Raw genomic sequence first — 15,048 nt, forward strand, 5'->3', positions numbered from 1 at the left:
GTAAATCAACTATACATCAATAAAATTTTTAAAATAAACATTTGCAATCAGAGATTTTTTTTAAAAAAAGACACAGATGTTAAGTGTCACAGCATTCCTACAAAAATATCTGCAGCCACACGCATTCTTACCTCTTCCTCTACAATACCACAACAGGGTCCAGCTCCCCGTCCTACTCATGGTTAACCCATTTACTTGTGCTCTGGGATCCTACAATGACTGCAACTACAGTCAACCTATGAACAACTCAGGGATTAATTGAAAATCCACATATAATTTATAATCTGACCTCCATATCCATGATTCCATATTCTCATATTCAACCAACCTTGGATGGTGTAGTGCTGTAGTATTTACTATTGAAACAATCTGAATACAACTGGACCACAACGTTCAAATCCACGTTGTTCAAGGTTCAACTCTACTATAGCTTTTTGTTGTTGTTGTTGTTGTTGTTGCTATTTCTTGGGCCGCTCCCGCTGCATATGGAGGTTCCCAGGCTAGGGGTCGAATCGGAGCTGTAGCCACCGGCCTACGCCAGAGCCACAGCAACGCGGGATCCGAGCCGCGTCTGCAACCTACACCACAGCTCACGGCAACGCCGGATCGTTAACCCATTGAGCAAGGGCAGGGACCGAACCCGTAACGTCATGGTTCCTAGTCGGATTCGTTAACCACTGCGCCACGATGGAAACTCCTACTATAGTTTTTTTTTATTGCCCAGAATGATTTCCTTCCTCCTTCTTGGCTTGAAGAACTCTTTCTCACAACTCTGAGTTTCCCAGTAGTATGAGCTGACACATTTTAGGTATTTCTTGAACTACTTTGAGTTGGATTTCTCTCACATGCAACTCAAGAGGCACTATTGCAGGCCTATGACCTTTAAAATGTATTCGTGCATTAATTTAACAAATCTTTATTAAATGTTTACTACGCATCCCCTCTGTATCAGATGGGATTCTGATTCCAAAGAACTCACAATCTGGTGACAGAGACAGAAGAGGACGTAAGTAATTCTTATAGTGACACAAATGGTCTGAGAGGAGCATCTCCAACAATTATTCCCTATTTCTCCAGTTTCTCCCTCTCCATAACCCCCATTCCCTCGTCACATATTCTTATCTGTATCCCTCTTATAAGACTCCCTTCCTCTAGCTGCTGCCCTATATCTTCACACAAGCTTTTAACAAGAGTAAGTTATTCATACTGTCTCTAGATTCTTATTTCCCACCCAGACCTTAATATACTGCAATCTGACTGAAATCTATTAAATTTACCATTAATAAAACAAATAACCTCCTAAATGGAAAGTCCAGTGGATACTTCAGTCACCATTTGTGGTATTTAACATGAAGGCTCTTAGGTAATCTTTCTCAGAGCATTCTCACAAGACTGATTTTTAAAATGCCACATTCCTGACTCTTACCTTTCTGAGATGTTTTCTGAGAACCCTTTTCCTCAGCCAAACTCTGATGTGATGGAGTCTATTAGGGAATACTATTCCCCATCCTTTTCTCTTTTCATGTTTCCTCTCTGTTCAAGTTCCTCCACGCCCATGGATTACATTTCCATTTTTTTGAGGACAGTTCTGTAATCTGTACCTCCAGGCATACTTTAACGGTGGTCCTCTGAGGTTCCCAGTTTTTGTATATACCCCCATTCAGTCAGCTAGCATATGGTATTCTAATTATCAGCATGCCATTCCCATCAGGATGTCAGTTTCCTGAAGTCAGTGTGACATGCACAGAAAAGATGCTTAATAAATATTTATGTAAATTGCTGAATAATTCTTTCATTTACTGGATCCTATCAGATAATCTGTAATATATCCCACAAATATATAATGAAACAAATTCCAGATATATGATCTATAAATTCTCACCTTGTATTTTCTTTGTGTCCTCACTTTCCATGCTTGTCTGCATTTTTTCCTTATATTTCATCTATAAGATAAAGGTATTTTCTCAATTTGAATCAATTTTAAGAATTACAGAATGGTAGAAAAAGAAGTTTTTCTCAAGCCGTAAGACTAAGGATTGAATTTGCAACTTATTAGGTGTGTGGTATTGGGTATGTTTAACTTCTCTGAGGCTCAGTTTCCTCATCTGTAAATAGGAATTTCCAATTTCATAGAGCTGTTGCAAGAATTAATTTTGGGAGTTCCCATCATGGCGCAGCAGAAACGAATCCAACTAGGAACCATGAGGTTGTGGGTTTGATCCCTGGCCTCGCTCAGTGGGTTAAGGATCCGGCATTGCCATGAGCTGTGGTGTATGTCGCAGATGCGGCTCAGATCTGGCGTTGCTGTGGCTGTGGTATAGGCCAGTGGCTACAGCTCCAATTAGACCCCTAGCCTGGGAACCTCCATATGCTGTGGGTGTGGCCCCTAAAAAAACAAAAGACAAAAAAAAAAGAATTAACTTTGAAAGCATACATAAATACACCTTGCATTCATAAGAACTAGAGGCATTCAATAAATTTTATTAAATAAACACACCAATTACTGGTTAACTAAATCTAACTGCTCCACTCCTGGTCTCCCGTCATTATTTTCTTTCCTATAAATTTGTGTCTCATCATTTCTGATTGGGCACTCCTCCATGAATCAGAGGTTTAGAACACAAACACACACAGTTCTCTTTAGATGTATATTTCTCTTCATAAGCATTTAGCTTAACACTAAAAATTTTTCAGAGTTCCCGTCGTGGCGCAGTGGTTAACGAATCCGACTAGGAACCATGAGGTTGCGGGTTCGGTCCCTGCGCTTGCTCAGTGGGTTAACAATCCGGCGTTGCCGTGAGCTGTGGTGTAGGTTGCAGATGTGGCTCGGATCCCGCATTGCTGTGGCTCTGGTGTAGGCCAGTGGCTACAGCTCCGATTGGACCCCTAGCCTGGGAATCTCCATATGCCGTGGGAGCGGCCCAAGAAATAGCAAAAAGACACACACAAAAAAAAAAAACACTAAAAATTTTTCTAAGAATCCATTGCTTATTTTCAAGCTTAAATCTTTGTTCATTTATCATCTGTTAGAAGAATTATAAAATAACTGGCAACTCTAATATGGCCTCCTTATATTCTTTACTATAAAATGCTAAACTAGACTTCACTTGTGTCACAGCAGGTTAAGGATCCAGCTTTACCACTGCAGTGGCTTGGGTCGCTGCTATGGCAAGGGTTTGATCCCTGTCCTGGGAACTTCCACATGCTGCAGGTGTGGCCAAAAAAAAAAAAAAAAAATGCTAAAGGGTTCCTTGGTGGCTCAGTGGGTTAGGGATCCGTCACGGTCACTGCTGTGACTCTGGTTCACTCCCTGGTCCCAGAACTTCTGCATGGTGCAGGCACGGCCAAAAAGATTTCTTATTTTTATTTTTTTTTTGCTTTTTAGGGCCTCACCCAAGGCATATGGAAGTTCTCAGGCTAGGGGTAGAATCGGAGCTAGTGTCGGTCTACACCACCAGAGCAAAGCAGGATCTGAGCCGCATCTGCAACCTACATCACAGCTCACGGCAACGCAAGATCCATGACCAGGAATCAAGATCGAGGCCAGGAATCAAACCCACATCCTTCTGGATACTAGTTGGATTCAGATAAACTGATTTTTTTTAAGAAAAATCTAGTAGTGTTCAATTAAATTCTGAGAGCAATAAATCAGGATTCACAGAACTCTAATTTTTTTTTTTGTCTTTTCTAGGGCCTCACCCGAGGCATATGGAGGTTCCCAGGCTAGGCATCTAATCGGAGCTATAGCCTCCAGCCTACGCCAGAGCCACAGCAACGCAGGATCCAAGCTGTGTCTGAGACCTACACCACAGCTCACGGCAATGCCGGATCATTAAGTCACTGAGCGAGGGCTGGGGATCAAACCTGAAATCTCATGGTTCCTAGTCAGATTTGTTAACCACCGAGCCATGACGGGAACTCCTAAAATTTTTCTTTACTTAACACTATGTGATTAAATGAAGATACTTAATTGTCCTTTCTATTTTTCACTCTCTCAAAATAAAAACAAAATTTCCAAACAAAAAAATGTAATGATAAGTATGAGAATCTTTTATAAAATAATCTACATGGAGCTCCTGTCATGGCTCAGTGGTTAACAAATCCGACTAAGAACCATGAGGTTGTAGGTTCGATCCCTGACCTTGCTCAGTGGGTTACGGATTGCGTTGCTGTGAGCTATGGTGTAGGTCTCAGACGCAGCTCAGATCCTGCATTGCTGTGGCTCTGGCATAGGCCGGTGGCTACAGCTCCAATTAGACCCCTAGCCTGGGAACCTCCATATGCTGCGGGAGTGGCCCTAGAAAAGGCAGAAGGACAAAAAATAATAATAATAATAAAATAATCTAGAAATATTTAGTAGTTTTGTCATTTTGAAACCTGAATATCCCATTAAAAAGGGATCATAGTATATCCACAGGACAGGCTATTGTTATAACACATACATATATATTTTTTTTCTTTTTTTTAATCTTTTTAGGGCCACACCTGCAGCATATGGAGGTTCCCAGGCTAAGGGCTGAATTGGAGCTACAGCTGCCGGCCTACATCACAGCCATGGCAACACAGGATCCGACCTACACTTAACCCAAAGGCCACGCCTCCTCAAGGATACTAGTTGGGTTCATTAACCACTGAGCCACGACAGGAACTTCCTGCTATAAGAATATTGACATTTACTGGAAATGTTTGATAACATGGAAAAATGCTTGTTACAACTTAATCAAAAAGAGCAAGACTCAAAATTTGTCTACACCTGCACCACATCGAAGTTCCCAGGCTAGGGGTCAAATTGGAGCTGCAGCTGCCGGCCTACGCCACAGCCACAGCAACATGGGATCTGAGCCACGTCTGTGACCTACACCATAGCTCATGGCAAAGCTAGACCCTTAACCCACTGATGGAGGCCAGGGATGGAACCCTCATCCTCATGGATACTAGTCAGGTTCATAACAGCTGAGCCACAGGGGAACTACAGGGATATAACTTTTATTTATTTATTTATTTATTTAATTTATTTTTTTTGTCTTTTTTTTTGCCTTTTCTAGGGCCGCTCCTGCAGCATATGGAGGTTCCCAGGCTAGGGGTCGAATCGGAGCTGCAGCTGCCAGCCTACGCCAGAGCCACAGCAACACGGGATCCGAGCCGCGTCTGCAACCTACACCACAGCTCACGGCAATGCCGGATCGTTAATCCACTGAGCAAGGGCAGGGACCGAACCCACAACCTCATGGTTCCTAGTCGGATTCGTTAACCACTGCGCCACAACAGGAACTCCTGGATATAACTTTTAAATTGAAACTGACAACATAAACAACTTTCTATTCCCCTTTGCCTTTCTTGTACTTTTTTCTAACAAATGGTTACTTTGCACAGTAAAATAAGATAGTTTGTCAAGTACGTAGTAGCATTAATACATGCCATCTATTTACTTGCTACATGCTTAAAAAAATCCACAGCAAAGAACAAGTTACAACTTTCAAGGGATGGACAATTATAAAATTATATTTAAAAATATAACATGGAGTTCCCGTCATGGTGCAGTGGTTAACGAATCCGACTAGGAACCATGAGGTTGCGGGTTCGATCCCTGCCCTTGCTCAGTGGGTTAACCATCCGGCGTTGCCGTGAGCTGTGGTGTAGGTTGCAGATGCGACTCGGATCCCGCGTTGCTGTGGCTCTGGCATAGGCAGGGGGCTACAGCTCCGATTCGACCCCTAGCCTGGGAACCTCCATATGCCGCAGGAGCGACCCAAGAAATGGCAAAAAGACAAAAAATAAATAAATAAATAAATAAAAATATAACATAGGAATTCCCATCGTGGTGCAGCAGAAACAAATCCAACTAGGAACCATGAGGTTGTGCGTTTGATCTCTGGCCTCAGTGGGTTAAGGATCTGGCATTGCTGTGGCTGTGGTGTAGGCCAGCAGCTGTAGCTCTGATTCGACCCCTAGTTTGGGAACCTCCATATGCTGCGGGTGTGGTATGCAAAGACAAAAGACAAAATATATATATATATGGCATATAGTATATTCCCAAGAACAAAAGCATCTGCTCAATAAAGCATGTTATTAAGTATTTTCATCAACCTAGTAAATAGATGCAAACTGCCACGAACAAGATTTCAAAATTATTTACTGTAGTCTCATGGGGCAAAAAGTTTTATTTTTTAAAAACAGGTAACGAGAAGAAACTATCCCACTCACAAATTTCACTCAATCAATTCCCCAAAACAGCACAGTTGACTCAAATTCAGACTTTAGCAAGAAAACGAGCTGAACAATTACCCTTTTACCTGGCCTAGAAAATGTTAACATGAAAAGCTTTTTGAAATCTGAATAGCATCCCCAAAATATCAGAAAGATAAATAACATCTTTGTGTGGAAGGCTGGCGGGGCTGAAAATTGCACCATAATTGCTACTACTAAGCTGGTGAAGAAGGTTCTCTAGCTTGGGCTCATACCAAGTGGAAACTCTCTTCTAGACTAGGAGAGGCAAGGCAGAAAGGGCCAGCATGCAATAACATGTAAACTTTCCCTTATGATGGTTTAGATTGAGAAATAACAACAGCCCATCAGGTCCAGAAACAGGCTGGGCTACCAGGAGTCAGTTCCCTACATTAAGGCTCCCAAAGTCAGCAGATTGGAGCAGGCTTTCCGCATTGGTCCTCAGGCCCTTATCCCAGTTTCCACAGGTAAGGGAGAGACCACTCTCCCAGGAAGGTAGGCTAACCCCACCCTGTTTCGTCGCTTCTCTCATTAACACCACCGTCTGGCTCACCTAAAGAGTTGGAAGAACTCCTCTGGAAGAGCATAGGTTGTCTCTCAGGCCCCTTCTTCGGAGACCAAGGTTCTCCACCTCCTGCAGGGACCCGGGCGCTGGTTAGCGACACAAGGCAGCCCCACCACAGGCGAGTCACCCACAGGTAGCAGGAGGGTCCGAAAATCAGCCCATTTAACATGCCCTCCTTCGCAGGTGCTGCGGAGCACACAGGGCCCACCCCCCCACCTGAGAAACGACTTCTCAGCAGGGCCGCCTCTTCAAACATCACAGTCACCCAGGGAGGCGGCGGGGATGCTCAAGTACAATTGGTGGAAAACCGCCAGGCCAGGGGTTAAGTAAGGATCCCGTGTTTTTACCACAGCGATTCCGGTGGCTGCTGTGGCGCGGGTTTGAGAACTTCCACATGCTGTGGGAGCCAGCCAAAACACAAAACAAACAAACAAAAAAAAACCCAGACTCTCTACACCTAAGTAATACGCGACTATTCTCTCCTTCCCTGTAGGGCTCGCCACCTCAGGAAGGCCCTTTCCCGCCAACACCCCATCCCCTCATGTAGGCGGGTAAAGAAGGGGAGAGCGGGGCATCCTGTAGCCCAGACCTTCCACAGGGAGCGATGGGCCGGCTCAGGGGCGAGCCTAAGGCAGGACCCAAACAGATAGGGATTGGAAGCTGTGGCTTTACCCTCACGTCGCAGGAGCCTGGGCTCCGCGCTTTCTCCCTTGCAGCGGGCCTAGGACGACGCCAGACCCAGTTTCCCACCGAGAGGGCGGGGCGCACTTCCGTGGGGGCGGAACTTCCGGCGGCCCCGCCCCCGCGCGGATCCTCTCCCCTGCTTGCCGAAGTTCCAAGGGGCAGGGAAGTAGCTCCCCGTGTAAACAAACAGCTCGCTTTGCTCCGAGGGGCATTCGCCCCAAGGCGTTAGCAGAGTGGGCTCTGGGCCCTTAGGGCAGTCCTGTGACCTCGGGGCAAGGGGCAGGTGTACTACGGTTAGGAGGGCATCTGAGCCCTGAACCTGGCCCTCATTCCTCTCTTCCAGCCTTCTCTCCACTTTGTATCATTTTTTTTTTAATTCAATTTTCTACTTTACAGCAAGGTGATCCAGTCAGACATACACAGAAACATTTCTTTTTCTCACATTATCATGCTCCATCATAAGTGACTATATATAGTTTCCAGTGCCATACAGCATGATCTCATTGCTTATCAGTTCCAAGGGCAACAGTTTGCATCTATTAACCCCAAATTCCCAGTCCATTCCACTCCCTCCCCCTCTCCCTCCCCCTTGGCAACCACAAGTCTGTTCTCCAAGGCCATGATTTTCTTTTCTGTGGAAAATTTTCATTTGTACTGTTTATTACATTCCAGATATATGATATCATATGGTATTTGTCTTTCTGACTTCACTTAGTATGCATCTCTAGTTCCATCTTGCTGCAAATGGCATTGGTTTGTTCTTTTTATGGCTGAGTGATATTCCATTGTGTATATATACATATCTTCTTAATCCAATCATCTCTCTCTGGACATTTAGGCTGTTTCCATGTCTTGGCTATTGTGAATAGTGCTGCAATGAACATGTGGGTGCATGTGTCTTTTTCAAGGAAAGTTTTGTCTGGATATATGCCCAAGAGTGGGATTGCTGGGTTGTATGGTAGTTCTACATATAGTTTTCTGAGGTACCTCCATACTGTTTTCCATAGTGGTTGTACCAATTTGCATTCCCACCAACCATGCAGGAGGGTTCCCTTTTCTCCACACCCTCTCTAGCATGTTATTTGTGGACTTATGAATGATAGCCATTCTGACTAGTGTGAGGTGGTACCTCATTGAAGTTTTGATTTGCCTTTCTCTAATAATCAGTGATACTGAGCAGTTTTTCAGTGCTTGTTGGCCATCTGTATATTTTGTTTCCTGATAAAACTATACATCATAAGTATTTGTCTTTTTAAAATTGTACTAGTCTTAACAATAGATGGTACTAAGATGTCCATAAGCTAAAATTTGCACATGCCTTCAACTGATTATTTGAAACTATAAGAAAAAACATTTTGGGACTTCCCGTCGTGGCGCAGTGGTTAACGAATCCGACTAGGAACCATGAAGTTGCGGGTTCGGTCCCTGCCCTTGCTCAGTGGGTTAACGATCCGGCGTTGCCGTGAGCTGTGGTGTAGGTTGCAGATGCGGCTCGGATCTTGCGTTGCTGTGGCTCTGGCGTAGGCGGGGGGCTACAGCTCCAATTGGACCCCTAGCCTGGGAACCTCCATATGCCGCTGGAGCGGCCCAAGAAATGGCAAAAAGACCAAAAAAAAAAAAAAAAATTTAAGGTTTTTTTTGTGGTTTTTTTTTTTGGTCTTTTGTTCTTTTAGGGCTGCACCCACGGCATATAGAGGTTCCCAGGCTAGGGGTCAAATCAGAGCTGTAGCTGCTGGCCTACACCACAGCCACAGCAACTCAGGATCCAGGCCGTGTCTGCAACCTACACCACAGCTCATGGCAACACCAGACCCTTAACCCACTGAGCTAGGCCAGGGATCGAACCAGCAACCTCATGGTTCCTAGTTGGATTCGTTTCCACTGCGCCACAACGGGAACTCCTAAGCAATTTCCAATGTAACATAAGACATTTCTATGAGTAACTTTGAAATAGCAAGGCAGAAATAATGAACTCAATTAGAAATGGATAGCTTTTACTAAGAGAAAATTGTTTCCTCCCCACCCTCCACATCCCCCAAAGAGTATTATTACAAATGAGAAAAATATTTATTAATGAAACAATTTAATAGTTCTCCCTTAGCAGAACTTTGCAGACTAGAGCACAACCTGAAAGTAATTACAGTTTCAGTCATTAATACACTACATATGGTGTTTATTCTACAACTGGAAAGTTGCTGAAGTTTGTGACATGCCACTATAAATGTAAGTATTATTAAAAATTACAAATTGTTTGGTTATTATTTTGATAACCTCTTGAGCAGCGGCTCCTGCAAGGAAAAAAGAGAAAAGCGAATCTTTGAAAAAGGTAAATTACAAGAGTTATATTAAAATATTCAATTCGTGGAGTTCCCTGGTGGCACAGCAAGTAAGGATACAGCTTGTCACTGCTGTGGCTCAGATTCCATCACTGGCCCAGGAACTTCCACATGCCGTGGACATGGGCCAAAAACAAAACAAAACAAAACAAAAAAACATCAATTTTGTAAAGAAAAGCTTTTCTTTCCAAAAGCAAAGATGTTTAAAGGTAATACAAAACAGACATAGCTTCCTGAGTCATATTAAAACAAAGGACTACCATTTTTTTCTTTCGTACTTTTTCACGGCTGCACCTGTGGTAAATGGAAGTTCCTGGGCTGGCGTCAAATCAGAGCCACAGCTGCCAGCCTATACCACAGCCACAGCAACTCAGGATCTGAGCCCTGTCTGCAACCTACACCACAGCTCATGGCAACACTGTATCCTTAACCCCCTTAACGAGGACAGGAATGGAACCCACATCCTCATAGACGCTACATCACGTTCTTAAGCCGCTGAGCCACAATGTGAACTCTAGGATTACAATTTTTAAAAACTATGTTATTAAAGGAAATAAAGATTTTGATCTATACATTTGCACCTTGGGATATTATGCCATAGTTTAAAAGAATAAAGTGAGTTCCCAGTGTGGCTCAGTGGAAATGAATCTGACTAGCATCCATGAGGACACTGGTTCAATCCCTGGTCTCACTCAGTGGGTTAACGATCCAGCGTTGCCGTGAGCTGTGGTGTAGGTTGCAGACATGGCTCGGATCCCTCATTGCTGTGGCTGTGGTGTAGGCTGGCAGCTACAGCTCCAATTGGACCCCTAGCCGGGAACCTCCATATGCCACAGGTGCAGCCCTAAAAAGATAAAAACTAAATAAATTTTAAAAATAATAAAAAAAAGAATAAAGCATTTTTAATCATGGTGATTTAGAAAGACTGGAAAAATATATTAAGTGTAAACAGTCATAGCAGTAGCATAGATGATGGCAGTTTTTAAAAAGGATACATGTAGACATAAGATTCTCAAAGGATACCCTTCTGTTGCATTTGAATTTTACCCTGTGCATGTTTTATAATAAAAAGGACGTAAAGGAATATTTGTAATTGGAAAGGATCTATATTAAATACTGCCAGAATGCTATACTTAGTAATAGTATGAGTATATAGTAAAAGTAACAAGTTTTAAAATACTACTCCAAACAAAACAAACAATAGAAAAAACTCAAAAAATTACCAAGAAAAAAATTCATCTTTTATAATCTGAAGCTCCTTCCCTCACAAATACTTACTGATTCAATAAAATCTGAGAATCTGAGACTCTACTATGTATGAGATACTATCCTAGGCACCAGAGAACAAAAGACAAAAATCTTTGTTCTTATGGATCTTAGTAGTGAGGGAGAGGGCATTCACAAATAAATAAAATGCATGTCAAAAAACCTAAGTGCTAAGAAGAAAAAGCAAGGAGGGGAATATGAGAGCAAGAGGAGTGACTGTTTAAAATCAGGGAATAAGGGATGACCTCATAGGGAAGATAATATTTAAACAAAGCCTTGAAAGAAATGATTTGTGCAGAATGATTAGAGAATGCACGTGTTAAGGACCTAATATGTGTCCTCCTTTATACATATGCTAAAGGCTGCCTACAAGCCACAAAGAGAGGCCTCAGTAGAAACCAAATATGCTGACCCTGCTTTCAAACTTCCAGCCTCCAAAGAGTTTTATCAAAGAGATGGCATTGTTGAGTTGGGTCTTGAAAAAGAGGTAGATTTTATTTTACTTTTTTTTTTTTTTTTGGCTGTGCTTGTGGCATGCATAAGTTCTGGGGTCAGGGATCCAACCCGTACCACAGCAGCAGCCCATGCTAGAGCAGTGACAATGCTAGATACTTAACCTGCTAAACCACCAGGGAACTCCAAGAACAGGTAGATTTTTAGACAGTCAGGAAATAGGGAAATTTAAGGCAAATGGGTCCAAAGGGATAAAGATTCAAGGAGCAGGAAATGAGAAAGCATGTCTAGGGAAAAGGCAGGTACCTTGAAAAAAACCAAGGCCAGAAAGGCTGGGTGGAACCAGAACACAGAAGGACTGTGGATTTATTTTCTGAGGACTTCTGTAGTGTATACATGTGTATTGGCAGGACAGAGGGTTAGGTGAGTAAGAGACACAGAGCTATGCTTTAGAAAGATGAATACCCTTCAGGAATTTAAAATGCACAGCAGTGGGAGAGATGGAATGCAGGAAGACCAGTGTGAGGGGCTACTGAAATAATCCAAACTCAATAGAACATTGTGCTTCACTGACCTCCCTAGTTAAAACAGGCAGGAAAACAAAATTTCACAACTGTACTATATAACAACAGGTGACAGTCTTCTCATCTCTGGAACTCACCCCCTAAAAATGCAGCAATGGTGTGTGGTTCAGCAGCTCCGTATCGGCAACTAGAGGAAAGGATGGAGACATGAACCCAGAATGAGCTTTATAATAGGATAGTATTGTCTCCTATGTGCCCTAAAAAAAATACTCACAATTCATGGACATAGTCATCTTTCACCATTACAGATAATCCATATTCCTGAAGGAAGCCAGTGAGACAAGACTTCAACTTTCCTACATCTTCTTCAACTTGATAGTTAGATATCCCTAAAAATATATATGTTAATTAATTTTTATTAAGATAGATATGTGATTCATAATTATTGGCTACCTTCTTTATTTAATCCAGTTTTAGGTATTCTAGTCAAAACAGTGAGGTATAAAACTGAAGTAAGGAGTTCCCGTCATAGCGCAGGTTCGATCCCTGGCCTTGCTCAGTAGGTTAAGGATCCAGCATTGCCGTGAGCTGTGGTGTAGGTCGCAGATGCGGCTTGGATCCTGCGTTGCTATTGCCGTGGTATAGGCCGGTGGCTAAGGCTCCGATTAGACCCCTAGCCTGGGAACCTCCATATGCCACAAGAGCGGCCCAAGAAAATGGCAAAAAGACAAAAAAAAAACCTGAAATAAGAACAAAAATAATAGAATGTATTTGGACAATATTTGCAACTATCAAAAACCTGTAAGAATCAGAGAAATCATCCAAAAGCAATTAAAAATTCTGACAAATCTGCTTTAGTCAGAGCTCCATACCCAGTATCTAGAAGAGTATCTGGCACATAGTTGGTGCTCAGTAATTATTTGATAGAATTCAATGAATGAGAAAGTAATGTCCTATTTATACCCTTTACAGAAATTATGGTGTTTATTACTCATTTCCAGAAGATTAAATGACGCTGAGGACATAAAGTTAAAATAGGCAACACTTACTGAGCATTAATAGATGTGGACATTGTTCTAACCATCACATATATATTAATTCATTTAATCCTAACAACGCTATGAAGCAGGCACTATTATTATCTTCATTTTACAGATAAGAAAATTGAGGCACAGAGGAGTTACTTAGCTCGAAAGTAGCAAAACTGAGATATGAGCACATGCAGTTTGTTTTTGGGGGTTTTTTTTTGGTCTTTTTTTTAGGGCCACATCCGCAGCATACGGAGGTTTCCACGCTACGGGTTGAACGGGAGCTGTAGCTGCAGCCCTACATCACAGCCACAGCAACTCGGGATCCAAGCTGAATCTGCGGCCTACACTGCAGCTCACAAGAATGCTGGATCCTTCACCCACTGAGTAAGATTCGTTTCTGATGAGCCATGACAAGAACTCTTTTTTTTCCCCCCACGCAGTTCTTAATGACTAAAATATGGTGTCTCCAAAGGTAAGCTATTATCACTACTGGAAGGAATAATATCCAAGTATTATTAAATAACATCAATATTTTTAAACACCTCTAGTTTGAAAGTATTATCACTCCTCCTTCTCAAAATGGCAGCATCCACCCTTTATTAAGTACTTATAAAATACTAGACAGTAGGTGCGCCCCTAAAAAGACAAAAAATAAAATAAAATACTAGGCAGTGTGTTATGTGATTTTCATACATCATGTATCTAACCCTTACAAATCTAATAGAGCAGGAATTCCCATCGTGGCTCAGTGGTTAACGAATCCGACTAGGAACCATGAGATTTCGGGTTCGATCCCTGGCCTCGCTCAGTGGGTTAAGAATCTGGCATTGCCATGAGCTGTGGTGTAGGTCACAGATGTGGCTTGGATCTGGCATTGCTATGGCTGTGGCGTAGGCTGGCGGCTACAGCTCCAATTAGACCCCTAGCCTGGGACCCTCCATATGCCGCAGGTGCGGCCCTAGAAAAGACAAAAACAAAACAAAACAAAAACAAATCAAATAGAGCAGATACTATTAGCATCATATCATACTGAAAGAACTGAGACTTGGAGGGAAATAGTGGCTCAATAAAGATCAATAGATTCAACTGATAGAATGTGGATTTGAATCTAGGTTTAACTCCAAAGCCTGTGTTCTATGTAACAGCTAATTTCCCAAGGCTCCACCATGAACATCTCTTCATGCCCTCATGTAGTCCCCTTTCACTGTTTTTTTAAATTAATGTATAGTTGATTTACAATGCTGTGCCATCCCCTTTCACTCTTAAGGTCTAACCTGGACCTATGAAGCCAACAGAACATGGCATAAGTGCTACTGTGTGACTTCCAAGGCCAAGTCATAAAAAGCCTTGTATCTTCCACCTGGGTCTTTGGAATGTTAACTCTGGGGAAGGCAGCTACTATGTAAGAAATCTAGGACTGCCATGCCAGAAAGGAAGCCTCAGCTGACCATGTGGAGAGATGCCAGCAGCTGCAGATATCCCAACTAAAGTGCCACACATGTGAGTATGCTTTCTTGGATGTCTATCTCAGTCAAGCTTTCAGAATGACTCCAGCCACAGGTCATTCCATGAGATCCCTTTCCCCCCATGAGAACTGCCTAACAGAACCCAGCCAATCCACACACAAGACAGAATAATTGATTGTTCTAAACTACTAAGTTTGGGGGTGGTTTGCTATGTAAGAGATAACCAAAAATACACCTTCACCAAACAAAACAAATAAAGCAACATATATTTGGTATTTATTCCTTTTCCTTTTTCTGGTAAGCTTGCTCATTAAGATTATAACTCAGGAGTTCCCGTCGTGGCGCAGTGGTTAACGAATCCGACTAGGAACCATGAGGTTGCAGGTTCGATCCCTGCCCTTGCTCAGTGGGTTAACGATCCGGCGTTGCCGTGAGCTGTGGTGTAGGTTGCAGACGTGGCTCGGATCCTGCGTTGCTGTGGCTCTGGCATAGGCCGGT

At 42.7% G+C, this 15,048-nt stretch overlaps 2 protein-coding genes across 7 annotated transcripts in view; both read right to left on the minus strand.

The window, feature by feature from the left end:
* TERB1 (telomere repeat binding bouquet formation protein 1) overlaps positions 1-7,672 on the minus strand; it is a 60,566-nt gene extending 52,894 nt beyond the window's left edge. For 2 of the 6 annotated variants that reach the window (XM_047792638.1, XM_047792635.1), the window contains exons 1-3: positions 7,463-7,669; positions 6,779-6,859; positions 1,883-1,943 (exon numbers count right to left, since the gene is read on the minus strand). In XM_047792638.1, coding sequence (XP_047648594.1) covers positions 1,883-1,943 — 61 coding nt within the window. In that variant the 5' untranslated portion in view covers positions 6,779-6,859; positions 7,463-7,669. Of the gene's footprint in view, positions 1-1,882; positions 1,944-6,778; positions 6,860-7,462 lie in introns of all 6 variants that reach the window. The other 4 variants (XM_047792636.1, XM_047792637.1, XM_047792634.1 and 1 more) reach the window with 3 other exon arrangements.
* A 1,850-nt stretch (positions 7,673-9,522) lies between these two features.
* NAE1 (NEDD8 activating enzyme E1 subunit 1) overlaps positions 9,523-15,048 on the minus strand; it is a 28,193-nt gene continuing 22,667 nt past the window's right edge. The window contains 3 exon segments of the mRNA XM_047790593.1: positions 9,523-9,762; positions 12,191-12,240; positions 12,328-12,442. Coding sequence (XP_047646549.1) covers positions 9,653-9,762; positions 12,191-12,240; positions 12,328-12,442 — 275 coding nt within the window. The 3' untranslated portion in view covers positions 9,523-9,652.

Source organism: Phacochoerus africanus, chromosome 8 (genome assembly GCF_016906955.1).
Source record: "Phacochoerus africanus isolate WHEZ1 chromosome 8, ROS_Pafr_v1, whole genome shotgun sequence".
In the NCBI taxonomy this organism is placed as follows: Eukaryota; Metazoa; Chordata; class Mammalia; order Artiodactyla; family Suidae; genus Phacochoerus; species Phacochoerus africanus.